The 15,253-nt window shown below is 44.8% G+C and overlaps 1 protein-coding gene across 1 annotated transcript in view; it reads right to left on the reverse strand.

Annotated features, from left to right (window-relative positions):
- Positions 1–2,025: 2,025 nt before the first annotated feature.
- LOC119462537 (uncharacterized) overlaps positions 2,026–15,253 on the reverse strand; it is a 53,535-nt gene continuing 40,307 nt past the window's right edge. Inside the window, exons 2-3 of the mRNA XM_037723880.1 lie at positions 3,237–3,589; positions 2,026–2,605 (exon numbers count right to left, since the gene is read on the reverse strand). Of these exons, the coding sequence (XP_037579808.1) occupies positions 2,026–2,605; positions 3,237–3,589 (933 nt within the window). The remainder of the gene's footprint in view (positions 2,606–3,236; positions 3,590–15,253) is intronic.

Consider the following 15,253-nt stretch of genomic DNA (forward strand, 5'->3'; position numbering starts at 1 on the left):
GTACCAACCATGGAAGGCAACCGGGCAGCTTCGTCAGCAGAAAATGAGAAGCACAAAACCCACTGGAGCGACGACGAGACGCGCGCGCTTTTGAAAGTCTGGGAGGACCACCTCAGTGACTTGCGCAAGACGAAGCGCAACCTGAAAGTCTACGTCGCCATAGCCGAGTGCCTGCGTGCGCAAGGGGTGGAGAAGAGTGTGAAAGAAATTAAAAGCAAGATAGAAAATTTGGGAAACCGGTACCGGTAAGTGAACACTTCCGTACAAGGCCAAACTCCTCGCGTGCATGCTGTTTAGTTGCTTAACTGCGCACCCGCTAAGCCGGACAGGGAGGTGCGAAGCACGCACAATGTGCACGCGTATCCCGTCTCCCCTCTAGTCCGGCCATGGCACACGCAGCGAAGTACGCTGTTAGTGGATAATAGACTGAAAGGCGCGAATGTCGCTTGATTTTGTGTTGGGCGAACCCCCGTTCGGACTGGGCAACTTGTGCTGGGGCGCCACGCGTTATAACAGGCACATGATAATAAACATGCTTTCGATGCGCCCTTCACGCGGCGCTAATTAGAAACGATGTGTCTTCATTCTTTATATGCATTTTTTTAAAGATTTCGTAGAGTGGGACATGGTAGTGATTTGAGCTTTTACTACAGCAGGGCTTGCAAACGCTTCCTAATGCAGCTGTGCGTAGTTCTTGGTTGCAGAATTTTTTTTACTTTGCACTCTAGGTACTAGTACTTTTCCCAAGGCATTTTTGCATTCTTTGCGTTTCTCGTGCCAAATATTCCTGCATGTCGACTGCGTGGTTTAAGTAGAAAACAAGCAAATGCATACTTTTTTCAAAAGCACTGTCGTCTAGAAATATTTGCTAACGCTGCTCTCACCTTGACTAGATGAACGTGAAGCAGTTGTAATAGCAGAAGTACCGAAAGGAGCATAATTGCAATGCATTGTTGGGCAGATATAGCTTACGAACTGCATGTTTTGAAAGGGTACTGGCATCCCTACTAGCAGTAACATAGTACAATTCTCTGAAGATTATGCCATATGTTTCTTGCAGGAACCTCAGCCGAAAGACGACCGGACAAGGAGCCATTACTTGGAGATTTTACAAGGACATTTCTAGGTTCCTTGGCAGCCTGCCAATGAACGACAGCAGCCTCACTGAAGAAACGTGTGGCGAAGACGCCACTGTTGAAATAGTAAGTACATATTTTGTAGCATGCAGGGATCCTGTGCAACCTGCGTACGAAAGATGTTTTGTTTTGTATCACTTACCAGGAAGAAGGCACACTGATTTAGTGTGTTCCGTTGTTGGCATCACATGCGGCAAACATGACTTGTTTATCAATTCATTATGCACAACTGCTGTTGTGGCTGGGTAAGAATGTCAACATGAATTCACACTTGATGGTGTACCAACATAAACATTGTGTGGCTGCAAGATGCGAGAGTATATGTAGAATATTTATTATAGAAACGGGTAATACGCCTACTCAGCTTGTGAAGGCTGCATGCGAGAGGTAGTTGCTTTTTGCTTCTGTGGTAACAATCAGAACACTCATTGCAAACAGTCTCTTTACAAATATGTTCACATGTGCTATATTCTCTTTCATTTTCTCAGATTATTCATAGTATGGAGCACGGGCCGTTGGGCGAAGACTCCCAGCCACCTCCAGCATCACCAGATGAATGTTCACATAATACAAGTGCATTATACTTGCCCTCATCACCATACAGCACAGACGACTGTTGGGCCCAACCACAGGCAGAAGTAAACAGCCAGCAAAACAATCAAACGAGCAGGCGCACCACACAAAAGACTCTCCTAGCGCAACTAGTCGCTACGAACCGGCAGTTGTGTGCTGACCTAAACGAAAGCAGGAAGCAAGAGTTGGAGCTACGGCGAATGGAACTTGACATTGTGCGCGAAGCAGCAGCTACAGAAAAACTGTTGACTGACGCGCTCGTGAAGTATTTGGCAAAATAAAGCATGGTGTTTGAGCTGCTTGTGGTCAACTATTTTCATTGGGCTCGTTTCCAAAAATACTCTGCAAGCGCAGCCCTTATATCCTCGCCTTCGCCAATGCATGCATCAGAATTGTGCAGGGGCTGCTTGTACATTTCGTTGAAGGTGTACACATCCTGTATCCACTGCTCATCCACATGATCTCGAAAGCATTCGCAGATGTTGTGTAAAGTGCAGGATGCCCTAATGGCCAGTTTGGCATTGGACAGTTTGCATTCCATTCTCTTCAGAATGAACCTGAAGCGTGCTTTCACTCGGCCGAATGCGTTTTCCACAATGCGCCTCGACTTTGACAGGTTGTAGTTGAAGATTGCTTGCTTAGAACCACTTGGGGCATTTGCATATGGTTTCATTAAATGCGGTGTCAGCGAAAATGCTTGGTCACAGAGCATGATGGGTAGTACAGGCACTCCTTCAATTACTGACACCGGAGAGTTGAAGTGATCACTCTCCACTATTGTCTTCAATCTTGACCGTCCGTAAACATGGGCGTCGTGGCATCTACCCGGGCTCCCCACGTTCAAGTACAAGAAGCGGTAGCGGTGGTCGGCAACTGCAAGCAGTATGATGCTGTACCTGCATGAAATAATTGTTTGCCAGCAGTGTGGAGAAATTATCCGAAGTGAATTAAAAAACTAAACATTTTATTAACATCACGTTTCAGGGTATTAGCAGCAGCATACACATAAATATTTGAATTCGTACAGGTTTTATAAGATATAAATTTTGTCACCTTTAAACGAAACTTTCTTTAACGATGGTTTTTAAATTGACAATCTCTTCGGTGGAATAATTTCATACTGAAGCTACTAGCATTTTAGTATGGGCTGGTAAGTATCCTGAACATGTTTACTACACGATTGTGAAGGAAGAAATATAAGGTATAGATGCTACTTCCTGAATGCTATTCAAGGAAAATAACGAGGTCTTATGCGGCACTAATCACAAGCAGAGAAAAGAATTCTCACATATTTAAATAAAAGTGCCGATATGAAAGTGTGTTTTTCATTGTACGAGCTGCATATGCCTGAATATCCCAAACTTCACATTTTTAAAGAAAGCTTAATTCCTTGGCACGTGCTTTCACTTCTACTTACTGATTTTCCAATAAAGTACATTTATTCGTAACGCAGTTTTCAATTATTTGATGTTTTGTCCTGACCCTGTGCTGCTACCACATATAAAGACAACGTAAAAAAAAGCGTACCATCCCTTGTAGTTATAGTAGTCGACTGCATCTTTCTTGGGCGGAGATATGGGAAAGTGGCAGCCGTCTAGTGCACCCATGGCCTGCGGGAAACCAGTTACGGCGTGAAACTCGCGCATCTGCTCGGCAATTTCCTCCTTCCGTGGCATGCGCACCCAGGTGCCTTCATGAATGTCCACAACTGCTCGGCAAAACTCTCTGTACACAATGTTCACAGTAGATCGGCCGATGCCAAACAGGTGTGCAATCGTACGATCTTCGGCGCTGGAACAGAGGCGGTACAATCCCACGGCTACGCGCTTTTCCGCGCTAATTGGCTTGCGCATGATGGTGACCTGACGCTCCAAGACGCACTGCAATGATATCACCAGGTATCTGAATGTGGAAGGGTTTACGCGGAACGCCTGCTTGAAATTAACTTCACCCAGGTGAGGGAGAGTGTCCTCAAACCAATTTTCGTTTCTTGGGAAGCACCATCGTTCTCGGATAATCCCTGGCGAAGTGGCAGCCCAAACAGCGGCCAACGTGACCGTATTGGCTTGCAGACGCAGCTCCAAATCCCTCGTTGTCCTTGCGCATGCCTCAGTAGCAAGCTTGATCCGCTTCAGCCGGTTTCGACGCTTCATCCTCAACAGCTGGAGAACAATTAATGCTTGTTTGCATTGCTCGTCATTTGTCACTGTAATAAATTCGACAACGCTTTGATGATGATGATGATGATGATGATTTATTGGCATCCCCTTTGAAACGGGGTGGCGACAAATAGTCACCTAGCCTGCTTGATTTAATCAGGTATACTACACATGTTCTTTATCTAGCATTTTTGTATACCTTTTTCAAAAATTTAGCTTGTACCGCTGCCTATGATTTTAAGAGATCAGGTCGTATCCATCTTTTCCCTGCTTTTTTTCCACCAGTACTCTAATCGTCTCTTGCTGATCTCTACGGCTGATCTGTTTATGTTTCCTTCCACTTTAAACCCAAGCGCTTCTGGGAGTTGCACGTTACCTACGGTTCTCGCTGGGTGGATCCCGTCGCATTCCATTAGGATGTGCTGAGTGGTCTCTGGATCTTTACTGCAGCATACACATATCTCATCTAGTTCCGAATATTTGTTCCGATATGTTTTCGTCCTTAGGCAACCGGCTCGAGCCTCAAATAGCAAGGCACTGCCCTTTGTGTTATCGTACAGATTTTCCCTTCTAATTTCTTTCTTCTCATTCTTGTAAATCTCCATTGTCCTTTTCGTTTCCATTCTTTGCATCCAATTCACGGTCTCTATTTCTCTCACTTTCTTTCTGATGACCCCTGGTTGTCTATTTACAGTTTCGATTATCCTGTACTTGGTTGCCAACTTCCTTGACCTCTTCCTCCATTCTGTGTCCACGCTTTTCATGTAGAGATACTTGTGCACTTTAGCCGCCCATTTATTTTCATCCATGTTCCTGAGCCTTTCTTCAAAACTAATTTTGCTTTGTGCTTCTCTGACTTCAAAAGAGGCCCAACCCATGTCTCCATGCACTGCCTCACTTGTCGTATTACCGTGTGCTCCCAAAGCCAACCGGCCTACTGATCTTTGGTTAACTTCCAAACCCGCCAATATATCCGATTTTAAGCATATAATGGCATTTACGAATGTTAGCGCTGGCACCATTACTCCTTTCCAGATTCCACGCACCACCTCATACTTATTGTGGCCCCACAGTGTTCTGTGTTTCATTAATGCTGCATTCCGCTTCCCCTTTATTTTCAGATTATCTTGGTGGTTGCTTGAGTAATTCTTTCCTTCGTTTATGTGTACGCCGAGGTACTTATATTGCTTCACTATGGGTATTACTTGCTGTTGAATTGACACCACGAAGTTACTCGTGTGTTCATTAAAGATCATAATCCCTGATTTCTCTATGCTAAACTTAAGGCCTAGATTTGTCGCTGCGTTCCCACAGATATTCGCAAGTATCTGTAAATCTTTTTTATTGTCCGCTAGTAGCACAATGTCGTCTGCGTACATCAATCCAGGGACCTTCTGTTGCACCATTTGTCCATTACGCATGTAGGATAAATCAAAACCTAGTTCGCTGTTTTCCAGTCGTCTTTCTATGCCCTTGACGTAAAGCGTGATTGTGACTTTCACCGTCCGCCATAGCGCCAGCTGCGGATGGAATCGTAAGCGGCTTTGAGCCAGTCTTGCTTTGGATATTTATAAGCATTTCTTTTCCACTAATGCTGTCGTATGGCTTTGCAATATATTTGCAAATAACCTTCCAATGTTTATCATTGCATTACTTACAAAATAGTAAAAATGTGTAAATAAATAGCACGATTTCGCAGGTTTCGTTATCATAGCAGCCTGCCGATAAACATTGCCATCAATTGCGAATGCCATTTTGTTTACCCGTGTAGACTGGGAACGCAAGACCGCAATGACATTCGGTATGAATGTCATTTACTGCAAATGACATTACACGTGCCGTGTGACAGGGGTATAAGACTGTGCAAGACTGGCTAAGCGGAAGGATAGTGTCATCGCTATCAGATAACTGTACGAGTCGTGTTGTTGAACCGCTGACAATGCTCTAAGATTTGCAAGGGTTTGTTTGAAGTACCGATGGCAGGGTGTTATTAAGAAAAGAATCTTTTGCGCACTGAATCGCACAGGTATATTCCTTGTGAACTCGCTGATATGCTGGGCAGTGATCAGTATTGTTAGTTCGCTTTGCGCGACGGAACATTCTTTTCTTTTTATTTGATAGGCGCTTTAAAGAAGAGTTGAACCAAGGTGACCGGGGATTACAGGCGATTTTCTTTTTCGGAATATATCGTTCAACCAGATGTAGAAGACATCTTTATACAGGGTCCAGTTTTCTTCTACAGAATGTTTGCCGAAGTTGCTGATATAAAGTTGCTTCTGTAAATAATTCTAACTCAGCTATTATTGAACTTGTATCAGCTCTGTTGTAGTCCCGTATTATTTTATATTTTTTCGCATTACTGTGTCGTGTTTTTAAGATAAAGTGAATCAGTGAAAGATCACTTAATCCTGAGAGGTAAGTTAGCTTAGAAACTAACTCTGGAATCGTAGTAAATAGTAAGTCAAGAATACTGGAATATGTTGCGGTTGTACGAGTCGGCTCATGAACGAGTTGAGTAAGGTTGAAGTCAGCACAAAGATTAAGGAATTGTATACATTCGGAGGAAACATTCTTTATGGTAGTGGAATCGTTGCTCCATAGTATTGTAGGAAAGTTGAAGTCGCCTAAAATAAGCAGAGGCGAATTGGGAAACCTAATTATAAGGCTATTAAGTACATCATAAAGGTTGTTACAAAAAGAAGATGAGGCAGCTGGGGGACGGTACAATACACATAAAATAAATTCACGATTTGCAATAGATACATTAATACAAACAAGTTCCAGAGACGATACAACTGGAACAGCCGAGGATGCGAACATGTCACTAACAGCAATAAGTACACCGACCCCAGATCGAACGTCGCGGTCCCAGCGGTATATATTGTAATTCTTTTCACATTGGAATATTTCGGAGCCCTTTTTCTTTGCAGAGAGCCCGGTCTCAATTATAACAACTATATCAGCAGTGCAAGAATCTATGGCTGATGATAACGCGACACGTTTGTTAAGAACGCTTCGTGCATTTGTAAAGAGCAGCGATACATCGTTTCCGTCTTTCTTAGCGGTTCTTAGCTATGATGAACTTGAAGTTGCGCCCCCATTGCCCCGCGCGTGCGTCTTAGCAACAGGTTCTATTGCGCGCACTGAGTCAGTAACGGCGCAGTAAGCATACATATTATTATTCATGATGAGTTTGTTGTATCGCAGTGAACCTGACTGGCCCTTCGACTTACTAAATTCAATTAACTTCTTACGCGATTGGCGGGTTGATCTACAAAAATCTTCACCGATATTTATGCCAGAGATTTTAATTTTACTTCTTTTGGAGAAGATCGTGTCCTTGAGCTTCGCTGAAGAGAATTTTGCAATAATAGGTCCGATTTTGCTGTCATTAAAACTGCCTAGTCTGTGTGCTCTAGAAATATCGCCATCGGATAATTGCAAGTTAAGCTGTCTTGAGACAAATCACGCACAAAGCTTTCTGACTGACCCCACGTTTCAGCTGAATTGTCGGGGATGCCGTAAAACAAAAGATTGTCACGTCTGGAACGGTCTTCCAAGTCGCCCAGGTGGGATTGTATTAAGAAGTTCTGTCTCTGAACTACCTCTGATACTATGCTCGAGATTTCAGTTTCAGTTCTATTGCATTCAATATTTTCAAGGATTGCCTCAAGAGCAGTCAACCGATTCGTCACGTCGCAAACTTTATGTGCCAACGCGTCTTGGTTATCTTTCAGTTCGTGGAAGGCATCCATTAATTCCTTGTGGCGTGTATCAGCCTTTTCAGAGAGAGCTGCAATGACAGCTAGCACATCACTATGGGTAGGTCCGGGATTCATTTCAATATCACCGCAGACCAGCAGTTGTTTCGTAACAAGTACACATTCACATATTGTTATTAGCAAAACACTTGGGCACGGGAAAAGCAGCAGGCAAGCATTGCTCGTACGCTTGGAATAAAGCGTTAAGCTATTACTAACCTGCACATAGTAGAAAAGGGGATTCGTGAGCGACGACCGCATGGCTGCCGCTCTCCCATGCCCACTCAGGTTAGAATAGCTATTCGATCATAAGTGGAATATATAAAACGAGTGCAGTAATTTTGAGTTCTAATGAGGTACTAAATATAATGGAATTTCACACACTGGATGCATACTCAAATTTTGTTCCTGTTAGTGTTTTCTATAGTAGTAACTTGAGAGAGGATGGTGGCATATTATAAATGTAGCGGAGCAAATAACCCAACGTTCGATACGCATTGCTACTAATGTCGATATGCCAGGTGAGATTAGCGGTAATAGGTTGACCAGGTAAGATTAGCGGTATTATGAACACGTAAATACTTTTATGAATATTGTCACGTAGTAGTGACGCTGAAGAAAACAGTCGTAAAACTGTGTACGACGAAACTGGTTGTTTATTGGGCGAACCTGTGCCCACAAAAGCAAGGTACACTCAAAGCACAACGATAGCCGCGAACACAGTCGGCGATCGTCGAAAACTGATCAGCGGCGAGACGCGTCGGCTTTTATACCTGAGTCATCGAAGGTTCCAGATTAATCCCTGATGCCCGCGTGTCTTCCAGATAGTTCTAGACAATTCGCGTCGGTCACACAATCAGATAACATAAGCGTCGGTGAAAACAGGCAACGAAAAGAAGCATCGATAACGTTCTAGAAACTTCCGATACAGGCGCGTCCTGCGCCGAGCGACAACGTTTAACACTTGTCAGCCGGTGGAAAGCGGCCACCGGCGAAAGATAAACATGTATACGTGTCAATACCCTCCCCTTAAAAAGCATTGTCCCGATGCTACAAACACGAAAGCGAAAACAAAACCACGCGTACAGAAAGGGAATAACAAAGCAACAAAGGACCTAAGTTCGTCAGCGGGCGTAGAAAGGCTTAAGACGCACCACGTGGATGACTTCAGGTCGTGCCCGGCGCCGCTGTGATTGCGAAATGCCGTCTGGCACGACCTCATAGTCCAGTGCGCCAATACGTCGGATTATCTTATATGGTCCGAAATAGCGACGCAACAGTTTCTCGCTAAGTCCTCGTCGGCGAATCGGAGTCCAGACCCAAACACGGTCGCCGGGCTGGTACTCGACGTAGCGTCGTCGAAGATTGTAGTGTCGGCTGTCGGTCCTTTGCTGGTTCTTGATGCGCAGGCGGGCGAGCTGTCGACCTTCTTCGGCACGCTGCAAATAAGTGGCAACGTCGAGATTTTCTTCGTCAGCGACGTCCGGTAGCATGGCGTCAAGCGTCGTTGCCGGGTTCCTTCCGTAGACCAGGTTGAACGGCGCCATGTGCGTCGTTTCTTGCACGGCCGTGTTGTATGCGAAGGTCACGTACGGAAGGGTGGCATCCCACGTCTTGTGTTCGACGTCGACGTACATTGCCAGCATGTCGGCGATGGTCTTATTTAGGCGCTCGGTGAGGCCATTCATCTGCGGGTGGTAGGCGGTGGTGCGGCGATGGCTTATCTGGCTGTACCGCAGGATGGCTTGAGTTAGTTCTGCCGTAAAGGCCGTGCCTCTGTCGGTGATGAGGACTTCTGGGGCACCGTGACGCAGGAGGATGTTCTCAACGAAGAAACGGGCTGGGTGATTCCACGAGAGATCAACACGGGTCCAAAAATTCATATTTTAGATTTCATTCAATATTTTATATTTTGTGGGCATATCACTTGGTAGTACGAAAGTGAACTTGCATTCTTTGAGAAATGGATACTTTAGAAGAAAAAAAATATCGAAATTCTTCAAGTTGCAGGCTCCATTCACATGCACCGGGCATTCTCGCAAATTCACAACAATGTCAAATACAAAATATTACGGCTACAAAGAATGCATTTTCTTGTGTAAAACGTATACCTAAAGAAGAGTCAGCAAGCGTTATTTGAGGCTTCTGTGCAAAACGGAAGTGTTTTAGAAAAAATTCTTAATTTGCTACACTTTTCGAAATTTGCTATATTTACGAATTTTTATCTACTAAACTAATAAATGTAGCCTATTGAAATTTGCTGGGCTATGAGACCTTAACTTGTTTAACGATTGTGCTAAATATTGTTGCTCTAGCACAAATTTCCATTTTTACAGTTTGCCTCAAATGTGAAGTTTTGACGAAAATTAACACTATTTAAAAATCAAAATAAAAATAAAACCCATCGTTAATTTTTCTCAAAATTTCGTAAACAGCTGTCCACAGACACTGGAAAAAGAACATAAAAAACATCTTGCATTATTTTGTTTTCAATGACAATATATGTGGTAGAAATGAGAGCTTCGCCGGGATGCAGCAAGGTGCTAAGAAATAGGGCCATCGGGGTAAAAAGAACGTCCATTAGCCTCTGACTTGCCTAAACTTGGCCATGATTGCGACACAAGGGCAGTTTTGGTAAACTAGTGTTATGATTGCAAGCACGCAGTTCTCGAATGCCTAACTTTCTGACGTAAATCGTACTACTGGGCCATCATTTGCGCCCATATTTTGTTAGTGCTTTCAGATGATGCTCTTCTAAAAATCGTCTCTTTTGAACGAGTTGGTAGAGTGTAGTAGAATGGGGAGTGGGTCCGTGGGAGGCGGTGGCAAACAGGTGGTAAAGCGAAATACGTTGAAAGTTGTTGGCGGTGTGGCTGCCGCCTTAAGAGGAAGCTTTAGCTTGGGTGCTCCTATCTAAACACATGTAAAACGAGAATTCCTTTTTCTCTGCAACCACTGCACCACATTTGATGACGTTTGTTGCAGTTAAAAGAAAAGTGAAAGTCTAGTGGCTGTTGGTTGCGATTTTTTTATTTAAGTCGTCAACTGTTTATAAAATTGACAAAATAGCAGAGCTTCAGAAAACGAAACTATGAAATTTACAACTCTAACTCAGCAATGAAACATGATATTACAATCTTGTAAACTGCACCGAATAGAAAATCTAAAGTGTGCAAAATTGCTATATTCTACATGGCTTTAAAATAGACTACTATTTTGTGTGTAGAACTTGTGCAAAATCCTTGTAAACAATGTAACAAATTCACGTAAGAAATAAATTGGCATATCAAATTTGTCTGCTTTGAATACTCCAATAGATGCCGTTCACAGGTCTGCGTTATCTTTTATATAGGTGCAGAGCTACGAATTTGTAAACTTCGTGCTTCTATTTTTTTTCAAACTTACCAATTCTTGAAAATTACAGTTAAGTAATGCGGGCCAGAAATCGACATTTCGCGTCCGACAGTCACTAGAATTTACCTTTCTCTCTCATGTGCAACAAATTTAAGTAAAATCGGCCCAGTGGGATCAGAAAATCATTTCTGCGTTTTACATGTATTTCAATAGGCGGCATCGGAGTTGGGCCCGAGCGAAAGCTTCCTCTTAAGAGCAAGCTTTATTAGATTCGCTTCATTAGATCTGCGTGATCTGGCCCTCTGGATCAGTTGGTCTTATTGAAAATGTGGAAAGAGCCGCCATTACTGCAACGCTTCGTAAACTGAGGACGCGTTCTCAGCACGCTATCATCCTTTCGGATTTGCCAGCGGTGCTCCAACAATTATCCCGTGCATTGTATGGCAGCAAGTTCGGCCGACAGTCGATGTTAGCTAAGGAGCTCAGCAATAGGCATTTCATTGTCAAGTTTCAGCAGATACCTCCACATGTTGGACTTGCAAGCAATGATGCAGCAGATTAAATTAAGAGTGCCAATGAATCACCCCTTATATAAAGACTTCTCAGCACTTTGAATATCACCTCACCATCCAGGAGTGGTTTTAGCACTTTGAATATCACCTCACCATCCAGGAGTGGTTTAAGGAATCCGTCACGCAGAAGCTATACGCTGTTTCATAGAGTAACAACTAGTTCCGCGAGCACCCCCCCCCCCCCCTTCCCTGTTAACGCGGAACAGTTCATCTGTGCCTGCCAATACTTCAATAAAAACAGAAACGCTCTGCTTGAGGCTTCGCACAGTAGACTAATATCCTTAAGAGTGTGCGGAACAGGTAATGTTTCCCAAAACACATAAGTTTCGGAGAGCGGAAGTGTCGCGCCTCTTTCCACCTGTTCAACCCTCTTTTTAAAGAGGCGGTAGAAGAGAGCAACCGCTGGCACACTATCTGCCAGCTAAATAAGCCCTAACCAACACCATCTCCCCCCCCCCCCCCCCCAGTCACCGTGTCTTAGGTTATACTGTATAATGACGCTTCCGACGGAGCCATGGCGAGTACGAAATTTTTAGAGAATTTTACCTGCCGTAAATTTTGTTACTTGTGTACATGCACAGGGAGTTCACCGTTAAATCTGCAATTATCTGCGCTGCAAGCTACGCACACTTGCTAAATAAAACGAGCCATGTAAAGGTTGCTCTGTTGAGGTATCTTTACTCACATTCAAGAGAATGAGTATTGTACTAAACGGTATTTTATGCATAAGTATTAACCATAAGGGTAAAATTACCCTTGTGTCGCAATCATGGCCAAGTTTAGGCAAGTCAGAGGCTAATGGACGTTCTTTTTACCCCGATGTCCCTATTTCTTAGCACCTTGCTGCATCCCGGCGAAGCTCTCATTTCTACCACATATATTGTCATTAAAAACAAAATAATGCAAGATGTTTTTTAATGTTCTTTTTCCAGTGTCTGTGGACAGCTGTTTACGAAATCTTGAGAAAAATTAACGACGGGGTTTTTTTTATTTTGATTTTTAAATAGTGTTCATTTTCGTCAAAACTTCACATTTGAGGCAAACTGTAAAAATGGAAATTTGTGCTATAGCAACAATATTTAGCACAATTGTTAAACAGGTTAAGGTCTCATAGCCCAGCAAATTTCAATAGGCTACATTTATTAGTTTAGTAGATAAAAATTCGTAAATATAGCAAATTTCGAAAAGTGTAGCAAATTAAGAATTTTTTCTAAAACACTTCCGTTTTGCACAGAAGCCTCAAACAACTCTTGCTGACTCTTCTTTAGGTATACGTTTTACACAAGAAAATGCATTCTTTGTAGCCGTAATATTTTGTATTTGACATTGTTGTGAATTTGCGAGAATGCCCGGTGCATGTGAATGGAGCCTGCAACTTGAAGAATTTCGATATTTTTTTTCTTCTAAAGTATCCATTTCTCAAGGAATGCAAGTTCACTTTCGTACTACCGAGTGATATGCCCACAAAAATATAAAATATTGAATGAAATCTAAAATATGAATTTTTGGACCCGTGTTGATCTCTCGTGGAATCACCCGGCTACCTCGGCGGCACTGCCTTTGGGCAAGGCTTTTGTTTCGGCGTAGCGGGTGAGGTAGTCCGTAGCGACGACGATCCATTTATTCCCGGACATCGACGTCGGAAAAGGCCCCAGTAACTCCATGCCGATCTGCTGGAACGGTCGGCGAGGTGGCCCTATTGGCTGTAGAAGTCCGGCTGGCCTTGTCGGCGGTGTTTTGCGTCGCTGACAGTCTCGGCATGTCCTTACGTAATGGGCGACGTCGGCAGAGAGGCGAGGCCAGTAGTATTTTTCTTGTATCCTCGCGAGGGTGCGGGAAAAACCGAGATGTCCAGCCGTTGGGTCGTCATGGAGAGCTTGCAGAACCTCTGGACGCAATGCTGAGGGTACCACGAGGAGGTAGTTGGCTCGGAGAGGCGAGAAGTTCTTCTTTAGGAGAATGTCGTTTTGCAAGAAAAACGACGCCAATCCTCGCCTGAACACCTTCGGCACAATGACGGTCTTGCCGTCCAGGTAGTCTACAAGGCTCCTTAGTTCCGGGGCGGCTCGCTGTTGTTCGGCGAATTCGTCGGCACTGATGGGTCCCAAGAAAGTGTCCTCATCCTGGTCGTCTTGTGGCGGCGGTTCGACGGGGGCGCGAGACAAACAATCGGCGTCAGAGTGCTTTCGCCCGGACTTGTAAACGATGGTGATGTCGAATGCTTGAAGTCTCAGGCTCCATCGTGCGAGGCGACCTGAAGGATCCTTCAAGTTAGCTAGCCAACACAAGGCGTGGTGGTCGCTCACAACTTTAATGGGCCTGCCATAGGGGTAGGGGCGAAACTTTGATGTAGCCCAGATGATGGCGAGGCACGCTTTTTCTGTTGTGGAATAATTTGCTTCCGCCTTCGATAGCGACCGGCTAGCGTAACTTACAACCATTTCTAGTCCGTCAGTCCTCTGCACAAGCACGGCGCCGAGTCCTACGCTGCTTGCGTCGGTGTGGACTTCGGTATCGGCGTTTTCGTCGAAATGCGCAAGTATTGGCGGCGATTGCAGGCGTCGCTTCAGTTCTTCAAATGCTTCGACTTGCGGCGTCTCCCACTTGAACTTGACGTCGGCCTTCGTGAGGTACGTCAGTGGCTCGGCGATCCATGAAAAGTCCTTGACGAAGCGCCTGTAATAGGCGCACAGTCCAAGAAATCTACGCACTGCTTTCTTGTCGGCCGGCGGAGGAAATTTGGAGATGGCTGCAGTTTTGTGAGGGTCGGGGCGCACTCCACACTTGTTGATGACGTGGCCCAAGAACAAGAGCTCTCATATGCGAAGCGGCACTTTTCTGGCTTTAACGTGAGTCCGGAGGTTTTGATTGCTTGAAGAACTGTTTCAAGGCGCCGCAGGTGTTCTTCGAAGCTTGAGGCAAACACAACGACGTCGTCCAAATAGACGAGGCAAGTCTGCCACTTCAAGCCTGCCAGTACTGTATCCATGACGCGTTGGAAAGTCGCAGGTGCCGAGCAAAGACCAAACGGCATGACCTTGAACTCGAACAGTCCGTCTGGTGTTATAAAGGTAGTCTTCTCCCGGTCCCTCTCGTCGACTTCGATTTGCGAGTAGCCGGTTTTGAGGTCCATCGACGAAAAATACTTTGCGTTGTAGAGTCGATCCAAGGCGTCGTCAATCCGTGGGAGGGGGTATACGTCCTTCTTCGTGATCTTGTTGAGGCGACGATAATCGACGCAGAAACGTAGGGTTCCATCCTTCTTCTTCACTAATACCACGGGGGACGCCCACGGACTCTTGGACGGCTGGATGATGTCGTCGTGTAGCATTTCGTCGACTTGTTGCCTTATGGCTTCGCGTTCGCGCGCCGAAACTCGGTACGGGCTCTGACGGAGTGGGCGGACATTTTCGTCGGTTTTGATGCGGTGCTTTGCGACAGGGGTTTGTAGAACTTTTGACGACGACGAGAAGCAGTCCTCAGTCCTCAACAACCGCACTTACCCTGCGAGCTTCGTAATCCTGCAGCACTGCTCCAGGGATGTCATCCTAGGCATGGACTTTCTAAACCAACACGGTGCAGTCATCGACTTAAGGTCCAAGTCGATAACGCTTTCAATGTACAACGCGATACCACTGGATACAAGCATAAGTTACCATACCTTGAACTGTATCGCGAGGATACAAGAAAAATACTAC

The sequence above is a fragment of the Dermacentor silvarum genome, chromosome 8 (assembly GCF_013339745.2).
Source record: "Dermacentor silvarum isolate Dsil-2018 chromosome 8, BIME_Dsil_1.4, whole genome shotgun sequence".
Classification (NCBI taxonomy): domain Eukaryota; kingdom Metazoa; phylum Arthropoda; class Arachnida; order Ixodida; family Ixodidae; genus Dermacentor; species Dermacentor silvarum.